The 14,024-nt window shown below is 41.0% G+C and overlaps 1 protein-coding gene across 5 annotated transcripts in view; it reads left to right on the top strand.

Moving 5' to 3' along the window:
• bcas3 (BCAS3 microtubule associated cell migration factor) overlaps positions 1-14,024 on the top strand; it is a 308,540-nt gene that overhangs the window by 273,039 nt on the left and 21,477 nt on the right. For 4 of the 5 annotated variants that reach the window (XM_035623526.2, XM_035623527.2, XM_035623523.2 and 1 more), the window contains one exon: positions 4,223-4,399. In XM_035623526.2, coding sequence (XP_035479419.1) covers positions 4,223-4,399 — 177 coding nt within the window. Of the gene's footprint in view, positions 1-4,222; positions 4,400-9,807; positions 10,513-14,024 lie in introns of those variants that run through there. The other variant, XM_035623528.2, reaches the window with a different exon arrangement.

Raw genomic sequence — 14,024 nt, 5'->3', positions numbered from 1 at the left:
ATATTTTGCTGTAATCTTTTGGATGTAAAGTGGAGGAGTGTCTTTCTTACAGTATCAGATGGTGCAAAAGCCAACACTGGCATGTAATTAAAATGCTAATATTAGCCTGACGAACCAAATCTTATAGGTATTTTATTTACTTTATTTAAAGAGGTTTTCTCATCAGAAACTTTATAATTATACAAATTTGAAATTATCATTAAGTTTATTAAGTTTTTGACAATAAGACCTACCATTATAACCAATGAACATGGTCGGTAGTTTTAAATGCAATCGGTATCGGCTCTGGAATACCCATATTGGTCAAAGCTTGGTCTGATAAACCCAAAGCTTTTCCTAACCTTCTGCCGAGCTCTTATCATCCAGACCAGACACTTCTGTCCGAACCTTTGATCTGCATGGCTTACTCGCTATCTGGGGGCAGTGTGGGGCTACTGTGTCTGTGTGTGTGTGTGTGTGTGTGTGCGTGCGTACACACACCCTGAGGCCTGGCCAATCTCAGCTCCGCTGCAGGCAAGTGACAGGTGCTAATGCTGGGGCGAGAGGCTGCACGGGCCTCCATGCTCCCTACTTTGATAACACTGACTGGCCTTCACAAGCATAACACTCGCACACACACTCATTCATTCACACAATGGCTTAGTTTCCTGATAACTAAAGAACCAGAGTGTGTGTGTGTGTGTGTTTTGCCATAGAGGTGATATGATGTTATTATGTACTGTACCGTGGTTGCTAATGCTGGACAACTGGTGCGTGCGTGCGTGTGTGTGCGTGTGTGCAGAGGATGAATTGAATTTTGTAGCTGTAAAGGTCGACCTGGACAAGACAGCTTAGTGTTACTGAGTAAAGTGTGGCTCATTGCTTATAAAGGTACAAGCCACTAAAACCTCCAGATGACCATTTGGCAGAGTTTTAACCTGCCCACATTAAATCAATCCTTTCAAAGATGTTCACACAAGTATTAGTGTGTAGGTTGATATGTTGGATGGAAGGATTTTAAGCACATTCTGCCCAGTCCCATCCATGTTCCTAGCATGTAGCCTACACAGAGACACAAACACAGACACAGCTTGTATTTCCAGGAAGACAGGACCTCTTCTGTCCTGGTCCTTGCTTTTTCCTTTAATGTCATCCTATCCTGTCTTTTCACTGGGGTTTTGCAGATACCCACAAGACAGGGAAGAAATGTCAGTGTTTGTGTGTTTCTCCTCTTCTGAGAGGGAGGGAGAGAGTGGGAGTGAGATAGAGGAAAAGACAGAAAAGCATCTACAAGAAGCAGGAACACACTGTTCTCTCCTCCAGATAAGTTCAGCAAATTTACTGATTCCAAAAACGGTACCTGATTAGTTTTGACTGCCGAACACTTGATGTGGAAAGCTCAATGGTAACGAATGATGCAGTTATTATTTGCTCTAAGATTGTCCATCCCTGAAATAATTTTATGAATCCTCAATGACAAAATTCCCCATTTGGTGCATACATATAGTGTAGAAACAACACAACTTAGCCGTAGACAATTTGGTCAATGTTCAGTCGGCACCAGCTCAGGAATATACACGATGATTTTTTAAAAATTGTTTAAAAAAATCAAGATATCTGATTCTTAAAAACAACTCTGATGAGTATTGTAACATATAGTTCCACCTATAGTTATGAGTGACAGGACTGATTGAACTATATGTCAATGAACTGTAGTTTCATTGAAATCGTGTTTATGTTTGTGCATTCAAGCTTTAACAAGCTAGAGCAAGGCTACTTCAACAGCAAGAGATTTCTATGGGAATGCCGAGGACATAGTTGCCCAAAGATCTGAATCCCAGGGAAAAACAGTGAGATCTCAGTTTCTTTTTGTTGATCGTATATATAAGTAGCATAGTATATAATTACTATGAAATTAGCCATTCACAGAGAAATGCATACAGTACATTCAAAAACTATGCCTAGTAATAGCTGAGCCCTCAAGACTTCCTAAACTTTGTGATGTCACAATGAGACAGTCAACCCACACTAACCCCCCAGCACGGACCACCCGCTGTCCAACTTTGCACAATTTGGTTTTTCTGAGTCTATGTTTTTATTCGATCTCTATAAAGTACTTTTTTTAGTGTTTTGTTCAGCTTCTACAACCTTCTTTTAAGCTTTTATCGCCCACCTCCCTTATATCCTCATTCATGATTCTGGGGCCTCACTGGATCTGCACTGGTCTGCCCAGCTGAGTGGGAGGCCGGGGAATCAGGCTCCATCACCCCTTCATTGGACTTGGTTGCTGCAACAGAGCGGATGGTCACCACAGTGGTGACAAATAATTATCAGTTTGCACCAGAAGCAGGTTCAAGGCTCTGTCATATAACTCCACGCCAAATCTGCAGGGGGTGAAACTTAGCATTTCTGACCAGACTCCAACCAGTGATGTCAGAAACACGTGTTTTCTGTTTTCTGTTTTCACCAGGGAACACCAGCTTTATGTCATTAACTGGGGTGTGGCCAGAAGTATGACATGGTTGGAAGTTACAAGCCATGAAAGAGAGTGCCATCAGTAATTGTCTACCGTTTGGGCTGAATCTTCTTTTAAAGCATGATTATGTCTTCATATTTAAAAGAGAAACTGCTTTGGAGTTTGATTTTTCAAGGAGCAGGGCTATCAGTTGTCCCTCTTTGTGCTAAGCTCAGGTAAATACGTACTATTTGTACCTCTGTACTGGATATACTGACTTCATAGTGCCCTCTGTGTATGACTTTTCCCTTTTTGCTTCAGATTTTTAAGATTTGATTCTCCACTTGTGTAGGTTTTTTCCACCAGTGAACAGTAATCGTCAAAATGATACCATGAAGATTGTGTGCTTCTCTGGCTCAGACATCTCCTGTGCACCACTATCTCTGATATATTTCCTGGGTGTTAACGAGGACAGAGATGCTGTGATAGGCTGAACTGAACCGATGGAGATGATAAGCTAAAACTCGAGCCGTGAGGTCACGTGTTTGTATTGTTGCTCTCTGCCGTGCTGAGTCACAGGAGCACTTCACTAACACCACTGCTAAATCATCCTTTTCTGCCTTTATCACCTCTCAGTGCTCACAGGCACAGTGGCTGAGTCAAATGAACACGCTAATGGAATAAACCAGTTGTTCGAGCGTGTGCCTGTCTGCTCGCCTGCCTGACTAGCTTATCACACAAACACAAAGAGGGAGAGAGAGAGAGACACAGGTTGCAGACTCCCTGGCTCCAAAGCACAAGATCTTTCTGATTGTAGAAATTATGGCAGACAGAAAGGAGAGAAGATTAAGACACAGTGTAGGTCTGTGTGGATTTGGTTTGACAGGCATGAAGATTGTGTTGTGCTTACAAGTTGTTTGTGTGCAGTAAATCCATTTATGTGGTGCTGGGGGAAAAATGTTTGGCTGACACAAGTGTGTGATACTCTAAGAGACCTACTTTAAAATTAGCTTTCGCGCTAACACACTTTTCTGTGATAAAGCTCTGTGGCCTGTGACAGTTTCTACAGAAATGAAAGTTCAACATGGACCTGATAACAGGCTTATATATTAGCATATCCTTCAAATCTGTTCACCACTACTTAACATAAAGGGCAGGTAAGCAATATTTGTAAAAATCGGCAAATATTTTCTCATGGTCCACTAGCTCTCAGTTCTGTGCGCAAAATCAGATTTTTCGTCCTAGCCCTGACTCAAACATCACTCGCCGATACTTTAAGAGACTCGCTAGTGACAGACGCTACGACTCAGGGGTTTTGGCCGCGTGGTTAACGCCTCGGCCTCCCATACTGAGGCTGTGGGTTCAAGTCCCGACCAGTGTAATAAAATCATCATCAACAACAAAGAAAGAGACAAGCTTTCCCTAAAATCACTTACTGTACCTTTCAGTATTTGAGCTGTTAAATGTCTAATAGGCCATTTAAGTCTCATAACTAATTGTGTACATTTTTATTTGTCTATATTTTTCTCTGTATGTGTTTGACACATCCTCATGATGATCAAATTGCATTGTTTCACAATGAAACATATTTTCAAGCAATATGTTTTTGTTTTAAAGGAAGCTGGGATTGGCTCCACACCGCACCTAGCTCATGATGATTTATCATTAAAGAATTTTGGGATGATCTTGCTGATCTTAGGACTTCACAAAATTTTATATAGCTGTTACTGTTGCATCTTGATCCATTCGGTAAACAAACATTAACTCTGTGTTTGTGTGTGTTTGCAGGGCACTTTGATGGACGTGGCGTGACCCTGCTGGAGGTGTGTGGTAGCTGGCCGGAAAGCTTTGGCGTCCCGCGACACAACATCGGATCAGCAGATGCAAGCGACGAAGGCCTGAGGGAGAGGCTGGCCGACGCAATGTCTGAGTCCCCCTCCAGGGATATAGTAGGATCGGCTACAGGTCAGTGGAGAATGGACAACGCACAATTACACTCACTCACTGAAACACACACATGCGTGCACACTTACAAACAGACACATCTCCACAAGCATGAAAGTTATTTTGTTCCCTATTCTGTTTATGTTTCATCTGTGGTAAGAATCTCAATGAGATCATAACTTTAGATCAGTTACTATGTGATTTCTTACAATCAGGAGCAAATACTGATGATGATGAAGATTATGATGATGATGACCTTGTTTCAGCTCAGTTATTTCAATCTAGACCCAAATCTTAACTGTGATTTTATAGCCTGGTTGTTTAAATCTACAGGTGAAAATCTGTAATGGGGGAAATTGACGTATTTCTCCCATTTAATGGCAAATGCCCCCAAAATTACACGACAGAGTAAATCTCATCTAAAATAGAAAAAGCAAGTCAACTTGAAAAATGTATTGTCTCTACACGCTGTTTTTATTGCATTTTAAATCTGTGCAAACTACGACAAGCAAACAACTTACAGTTCATTTTCACATTCTATTCACTTTTTCAAAACTCCTCACACAGTCTCCACAACAGATGTGAATGTGGTCTAAACTACCAACATGTGGATCACTTCTCAATGCTGTCAATCGACAAAGCTTCCCAAATGTATGCACTGTTTTCAAACCTAACCATCAAAACTTTATATACTATTTTAAAAACTGTTTGATATGTTCCAAACCTAACACACGATTACTGTTAATTAATATGAAATTTACTACATTGTGCTACATCTACATGAAAGTTTGAAAAGGGCATGAACTAATTATTGAGACATACAACACTGAGCACCTGTTTTCATTCCTTGATGACCTCTATAGAAGACTTGTAGCAGATGAGGAAAGATGGTGAGTCAGACAGAATCCAGAATATTGTGTACTTGTATGGGACAATGTGGCTTTTCACCATTCCCTCCCAGTCCCATGGTTTACAGACTATCCCAGAACGTTATCACATTTAATTCCACGTCACTCTTTATTACTCAACCCTGCAGAGGAATTCTTTTCCTCATGATGGTGAGAGCTTAAGACCAGCAGACACATGATCAGATGTGTGTGTATGTTGGACATATTTACAGAGGTTTGCCAAGGATGCAGAAAAGATTCTTTCTCACTTTTAATGAAAGAGAGAACAGAGGGTGTGATGTGGGTGAGAACCTGTTGCCAAATGCAGAAGACAGGCTTGACTAACACTCTTGTATTTTTATACATAGATTTTACATACATATTCTATATGTAAAGTGAATATTGTAATTTTGTAATGTCTTCATACATACTCTATGTAAGGTATGTTCTACATGCAATTAATTATTTTCACTGTTTTTGGTCTATGCCGAATTAAGTAAATGAATCAATAAAACTAAATTAGTCAACAGTCTGCCTCATAGTGATCCACCAGCTGTTGTTAGCGTTGTTCAGGTTGGTGTGTTCTGAGTGACAAAGTTCTGTCTTGTTGGGATACAGATTTTGTCGGTGTTCTGGATCAAGAGCAGAATTATGCATGAATTGTTTTGCTCACATCTGTGAATTTTAAATACGAGAAAGAGAACTTTGTGTAAAGTTTGGCAAAAGTGATCTATAGAGAAATATGAATGCATTATCCAGCATACAGTGATGCCAGTTCAAGGCCATTGATGGGCGAACTCAACGCTAGTTGGATGTTCAGTGTGTGTGTGTGTGCGTGCGTGCGTGCGTGCGTGCGCGTACATCCTTGTATGTGTGCAGCAGACATGCCGTTGGCCCTGACAGTCCAAATGGTTAACTCATTTAGGAAGCGCCAGTGCTCTTTCTCTTTCTCCCCCCTCCTTAAGTGAACAAGAGTTCCTTTGATTTAAATGTGTGTGTGTGTGTGTGGGGGGGGGGGGGGGGGGGGGGGGGGGGGTATTGGGGCAGGGGTGTGGGGGGCTCACAAGGCCCTAATGGATTTAGCATCGACTATCACCCACCCCAACCATCCCCAGCCATATCCAGCCCAGAAGCCACCCCCCACCCCCCATCTCCTCCGTTAGGAGTTAACCTTATTTGTAGTGCTCTCTCTCTCTTTCTTCTCATCACTCTCTCCACCCCCCAACCCCCGACCAGTGTTTCTTCATTAGATTAGATGTTGGAGACTCCCGGACACTAGCAGTCAGTCTGCTCTTGTTCTTCTTCCCTCCATCGCCTCGCATCTCGACTCCCATCGCCCCCCACCACCCCTTTAATGCAACACAAAATTCATTACTGATCACATTACATCAAAATACACCCATGACACATACGCACACACTCTATCCTGTGCCCTGAGCTGTGCTCAAGACATCATCCACAGGGAATGTGATGGACTTGCTGGTTCCTCCATCCATTCATAGAGACAGAGAGGCCTCAGTCTCTGAAGGCTAATCTAATAGCGCAGCACTTTTGCACTGTAACATAAAGGAAATGTTCCTGTCTGCTGTAAGGAGGAGAGTGACATGGATGGCAAGGAGTTGGCATGTTATGAGAAAAAAGACCTGGTTCTCTCAGTGTTGTCCAACTCGGTTACAGTTTGATAGATGGGTACAGGTCGTGACAGCTTTCATTGGAACTATTTTCTATGAAAGCTATTGACAGTGTGTCTTATGGATTATTGACCATAACAAGGACACTGGTCCTGAATAAATGATGTTGCAGTTTCTTCTTTTTAACATTTTTTGGAATTCTCTTCACCTCCATTGTTGTGGGGCGGAGGTTGAAAATGCAAACTCAGAATTGTCAAAACCTGGGAACATAAAACCAAAATGATCTGCATGGCTAGATACTAGTCTACATTCTTCTCCTAGACATCACCAATGATGTTAAAAACATTTCCTTGGCTCTGACTTGGAAGATCTGATTTCCTCTGGATTTCTGTTGGAACAAGGCAACAGTTGACATTTCATCCCATCCACATATGATCCACACATGATCCACACATGATCCACTTCCCCCCTGGGTTAAAGTGAGACATACTTTTGCAAGAGTTGTGGTATTCAAATAATTCTTTATAGTTGCTGGGAATACCATGTTAATATATGTGCACTTAAAGTGTTTCCTTTGCGAGTTGAGCTGTATATGGTGTGTTTAAAATTTGTGTGTGCGTGTGTGCGTGCATGCGTGCGTGTGTTTGTGCGTGTGTGTGTGTACACGTGTATGTGTGTGTGTTGGTCTTGGCGTGAGACTTAGATGGGCAGAGGCAGATGGTATCTTGCTCAGTGGCTCCATTTGCCAGGAGCTGTGGCCTCAGCGCTTAGACACGCACATCACAGTGAAGCTGTTGACACAGACCTTGAACCAGATCACATACACACAAACACACTTAACTCACCTGTACACGTATTCAGCTCATTTATTTCTCTGCCGTTATCTCACATGAAACTGAGTGATTTAATTATTGTTCCTCGCACTGATGCTGGAGGGAAGTTGCATCATGGTACAAAACACACCCTAACACCACAACTACTGTAAACTACTAGCAACATTGTAGAAACAGTGTGAAGGACATTAACATTAATGGCTATGTCCAACATCTGGAATGATTTAGAACACATTTTAACTTTTGTCCATAACCACATTGCCTTACAGCAATCTAAAAAGCTCCATCTCCGCACCCCCCACATGTGACATTATGTTTTCATGCAACTGTTGAGTGAATTTGTATACACACTTAGTTTCAGCAGAATTCATAAGATTATTTATGTAAGTCTCCTGCTATGTATCACTTTTTTTCCATCTACAAACACAATTTGGCAAATGATAATTTCAAAATCGATGTGGGTGGAAACACGAGTCAAACGAGACAGTTCTCCCTCTCCATGTGTCTCCTTGTACACACTCAGAGGGTCTCGGAGCTGGAATGCTCGCTGATGTAACAAATCACTGTCTATCTGACAGTCTCCTCACAGACATAGACACACTCTCTCGCAGATTCACAGGGGAAAACAAAGCCTCCAGTCAGGGCAATGTGGCTCTCACGCTAAGGCCAAGACCCAGCGTCGCCAGCTCGGAGGGCAGGTGACACTCAGAAAGACGGACGGATGGACGGAGGTGGAGAGAGGACAGAGGATGAAGGAGAGAGAGATAGAGAAAGAGAGAGAGTCACTGACGTCTAAAACACACTGGGGCTCAAATTAGATTTGCCTCCAATAATATAATGTTGCTAACTAGATTTGGCTTATTGGTGCCTGCCTTACATAAATTCCATTGAAGCCATATGGAGAGTGAACCAGTGCTCAACACGACCTGGTGTATCTCAGCTGGGAGCAGCCCAGGCTCAGGAACAATGGCACTTTTTATGTGCGTTTACTTGCATCATGTCATTCCACAATACACGATATTTCAAAGTGGTAGGGTATTTTTACATTGTCTCCATCTTTGGTGCTGAATGCTTATTGCCATGCTGTCACTTCATACGCATCGGAGAAGTTTTCCAAGAGAAGCAATACCAGACACTGTGTGTTTACAGCGGGAAATGTAAACAGTCTCACAACAAGCTTGATCTCTTTGGTGTCGTGTTAATCAGACATAGTGAACAGCTGAATTGAGATTTGTATTTCATTTATATTCTTAGCATTTCCACTTCATACCTCTGTCACTTTCATGGCTGTCTACATTCTAGGCCTACACTTTGACAATATTTGACAACAGTACCTAATATATGCTATACAGTGTATGTGTTTGCAGCTCAGGACTAGTGATTTTAGTCAGAAACTGTCATCAGCTGGTTTGAATCCAATAACCTCTGTTTCCACTTCTGTACCACAAAAGTTATAAAAATTTACAATTTCAATTGAGGCAAAAAATTCAGGCCTGTTGCTTTTGCAACTTTAAAAAAAAAGCAACATAATTGCTGTAGAGTGCATCTGATGATATTGTAGTGCTTTCAGCACCACAGATTAATTTCAACTCATTGGAGGTGAAGCCAAAATGTCTCTCTTTTGTGTGATGTGTTACCGCCACGCAAACAATTGTATAGTCAGTTATTTTTTATATACTGAGTCTGCTTGATGAATCAGACTTTTACCTTTTGACTGAAGGTACACAAAATTAGTCCCTTTTTATTTTCCTATTAACTTTTAATTGATTACTATTGATAATGCTTAGCTGGTGAAGATGAACCCAGAAGTGCGTTTTAACTCCACAAACAGGGTTAGCAGCACAATATGTGCAATATCTCCTGTAAGAGCTGTTTTTAAAAACTTGTGAAATTGATGTTGCCTTATTCCATCTATTAATTGTTTGATTTTCCAAAGCTGTTTATAGCAAAAATAGTTTGTGAGATTTGTTTATTTTGGCTGTTACAGTAGATTCAATTTTAGTGTAGCATCTTAATAATTGGGATCCCATGTTTAGCTTTGTGAAACCAACATCTGTCTTCATTTGAATCCATCACAGAAATCTGTTGCTGTGTGTTTGAGATCTTCACCAGGACTGTCCTGATATGAATCTTAACTGACTACACTGTGTCTCTAACTCACAGTATCATCACAGTTAAGTGAAACTTGATAAGTTTTGGTTCAGGCTAAATATCCTGTCCTCGTGGTGCCAGCAGCGCTCGTTTGTACTTCATGACTGTGTGTGTGTGTGTGTGTGTGTGTGTCTGTGTGTGTCTGTGTGTGTGTGTGTGTGTGTGTGTGTGAGTGTGTGTTAGTGCGTGCGTGCGTGCGTGCGTGCATACGTGTGTGGTTTGGTTTGGCTTTGCTGATTGATGAGGTGAGGGTGCAGGGGACCACCCACGCCCACTCTCGTTTGCTGGATCCCAGCTCAAAGAAAATGTGAGTAATAATAACAGTAATAACAGTAATAACAGTGAGACTGTCTGAACAGCATAGAACTCAGCTGGCTCTCTCAAATATGCTGACATAAAACAAATATTTAGGGGGGCCTTATCAGCACCACAGAGCTGAGAACATTTCCCTCTCTCTCTGCGTGTGTGCATATATGTGTGTTTGTGCCGTCGTGTTATTAATTCCAGCAGTAACATTCATACATATGTCTGTACAGTATGTGTGTATCTTTGGGTTTCTCTCTATACTATTTTACTGCCTTGAGGTTGGGATTTGTAACTACATTATAAATAAAATTTCATTGAATACTCTACTTCTCACTTGATTTACAACGTCAGTAAACATTTTCCTGAGTTTATAGTTCAATCTCTAGTTTCAATTCTGCTTCAATACAGCATGATGTTCATTTTGTAAAGAATGGTTAATTTAGAGTCAAATAGACCATAAAGCACCGAATATTCTTGAGCGTGGATACAGCATGATTGACAGCTGGTACCATCCAGTCAGTGCCTTGTTGCAGGTGTATGTGGGCACGCAGTGGAGAAGCTCTCAGTCAGACCATAACCCCTGCTCCCACATCTGGTTGATGGTCAAAATGCTTAACTCAAGGCTTCAAAATAGCAGTTCACAAACCAACGGGTGACATCCCGGTGAGTTGCCACATGGTGTGTATATGTCTTTCTTTGCTTGTGAGGACAAGTTTTGTGTCAAAACCATTATTGTGTACAGTATAAGTCACATTCATCCATTCACACAAACATTCATACAGCGCTGCTATTTACCCTTTCTATCAGAGGCAATTTGGGGTTAAATGTCATTTCTGACTGGGGGAACCTGGGATGGAATCACCGACCTTCCGGTTTGTGGATGACCACTCTATCCCCGGAGTCACAGCTGCCCGTATATGCACATGTGTCAGTGTATGTGTGGGCCAGTTTTCCGTTCATATGTACACATACGTGTAAAGCAGGATAAGCATGCAGGGTCTATACTTGTGAGTTATTTGTGTGTTTGCAATTATTATAGTTTGTGTATAGGCTACCCGGGTGGAAATGTGTTTCTACCAACCACCTAGCATGTGGTGAAATATACTGTATACTTAAGAGAGAGAGAGTGTATGTGTGTGTGTGTGTGTGTGTGTGTGTGTGTGTGTGTGTGTCCCAATACCACGATACTATCTTAAAATGTTCTTATTATTTATGAGCTTGTAGGCAGTGGTCCAAGCAGGCATCCTGACTTAATAATTGGTCATTTGCTGCTGGAGCCTTGACTGTAGAACTCTTGCTCCTGGCTCAGTGACACACTGTATGTATGCTTTGGGAGGGTTCCACTGTACTTCTGATGTTATCACTTCAGAGAAAACACGAACTCTGTGGCCATATGCTGCTCTGGTTGCATGTGCAAAATGTTTACAATAAAGATGGAGAGAGTTTGTTAGGATATGAAATACACGTCGGTGTACTCTCTATGCGCAGATTGAGGGTTTCCTCTCTGACTTTGAACAGTGTGTGTGTGTTTCAGAACATCTGTAAGCATGTTGGTTTTAGCGCTTGGCCTTAAAGAAACAGCATCTCCCTTGCCCCATTTACTAATCAATATCACAATTGACAGCATTATACTTTAATAGCACGCCATTTTTCCATTTGGACCCAGTTTTCTTTTTCCGTTTGATGAATGTTATAATAACCTATCAAATGTAATGCTTTATTGTTTTAATGCCACTGGCAACTTCTAAGAGCCTGTAATCTACCATATGCATCTAACTGGTGTTGGGCTCCTGACTGGAAAAATGCAATACATTACTCATTACTGTTACTCATTTATAAATCACCAAAATTACATTAGTTATTACTCCCTGTGGGCAGTAAATATGTTCATCTACTTTTCATTTTGCTGTTGATTGTCCAGATTTGGGGTTTGTCATGAAACAAACCAACAAACTATAGAGAATGTCTAGTCAGCATACTGTGAGTCTGTGGGAGTGACCTCCCTGGAAAGGTCAGTCTCATAACCAAAGAAACAGAAGTGTAATCTCTTCATTTTCTTAAGGAGCCTTTACCAATGAAAAACCTACAGACACAGACTCTGAATTTTAGGTTATTTATGATTCTTTCTATTGGTGTGTGTGTGTCTGTGTTAGTGTCAGGCACTGACAGTGGGGTGTGAAAGCAATACAGTGTCTCATAACCCAAGGGGCCTCATAGTTCTTCCAATCTAAATTGAACATAGATGATGCTGTGGTTTGCACGTCACAGGTGTATAATTATGGAATATTATGTTTAAGCTGCATATTGTAAATTGGTTCAGTAGTTTTTGAGTTATCTTCCTCCTGATAGATAAACAAATGGCAATGCAGACACTAGAATGCCACTCAGTAGAGCGCATACCTCTGGCAACGCCCACCAATCGCCTCTATGAAAACACATTTAAATCGGCTAGATCCAGTATCTAATTTGGATTCGTAACAAACTACACATACGCATAAATATCAGTTCCCTGAATATACCATATTTTTTTCAGACAAGATCCATACATTATTATTGTAGAATTTAGTGAAAGTGTGAAGAAGAAAAAAACAAGAAACAAGAACAAGAAAATCTGTTATGTAGTTTTTGCGCAATCGTGCTGACAGTCAACAAGCAAACCAACCAATAAACGAACCAATGGACAGGGGCAGCAAAGTGCATTGTTTTCATCAGCACACAAGGCTGTCTGGTGTATCCCTGCTATGCCATGGCCACTTACCAGCAAAAAATGAAGTGTTTTTATTCATATTTTCATTGAACACACACACACACTTATAAAGCAGACTTTATGTTGGCAAAACATTTAATTGAAATGAACATTAGTCTATCTGTTCAAGATGCTGGAAAATCCAAAGACTAAATAGTCTTCAAACTTTGACTATTGATTTAGACCCGTGCTGACGCCACTTTGTCTGAGTCTGTGGTTGTCTGAAAATACTGTACACCCCCCAGCCAATCAAAGTCAAAGATTCTTTGTAGCTATGGTACATTTACATATACTGTATACTGTATACTCTTGTCCCAGTGAAAAGGAAGAAGTTTACACCTCATGGTTAGATGTTATCCAGTACAGGCAGGGAAACGTTTGATCACTAACAGCAGTAAAAGGTTAGGTGGCAGGTTGAGGTTAAGAAGGAACACTTCAAGTAAATTATCACAAAATAATTGCTGAAAGAAAGCATTCCCCGCATGCAGGTTGTGTCCATGTAATCATGCGGTTGATGCCATATTCTTAGCCTAACATCTGCAGCCTCAGGAGAAATCCAGATTCATCAGACCAGGCTAAGTTTTGAAGTCTTTAACTATCCAATGTTGGTGAGTCTGTTTCAGAAACACTAAAACCAGATGAATCCGTATGATACTCAAATACTCAAACCAGCCCGTTTCATGCCAGCAATCGTGTGACAGTCAGAGTAACTGAGATAACATATTTCCCCCATTCTGATGTTTGAGGCTCTTAACTTTTTGCATGATTCTATACACTCCACTGCTGCCACATTAATGGCATTGGATATAGTTAGTGTGAGTATAGCAGTATCAGGGTGGAATCTGCAACTCTGCATCAATTTCAAAGATGATAGTAGATAGATCAAAATCTATCAATTTGTGATATACCAATCAGCCACAACTTGATCTGTAAACACAAAGCTGAGTGATAGAAAGCCACAACATTGTCAGGGTCAAATATAACCGTTGATATAGTGATCTTTTGTTAAGTTTGATATCTTTTGTGGTGCAGATGTAGTAAAATCATAAATAATGTGACTATTTTTCTGGTTTGAAAATGGTGTCAATATGC

This window comes from Scophthalmus maximus, chromosome 11 (genome assembly GCF_022379125.1).
Source record: "Scophthalmus maximus strain ysfricsl-2021 chromosome 11, ASM2237912v1, whole genome shotgun sequence".
NCBI classification, from domain to species: Eukaryota; Metazoa; Chordata; class Actinopteri; order Pleuronectiformes; family Scophthalmidae; genus Scophthalmus; species Scophthalmus maximus.
Note: the sequence above shows the minus strand (reverse complement) of the source record. Positions and strands in the feature narration are given on the sequence as shown.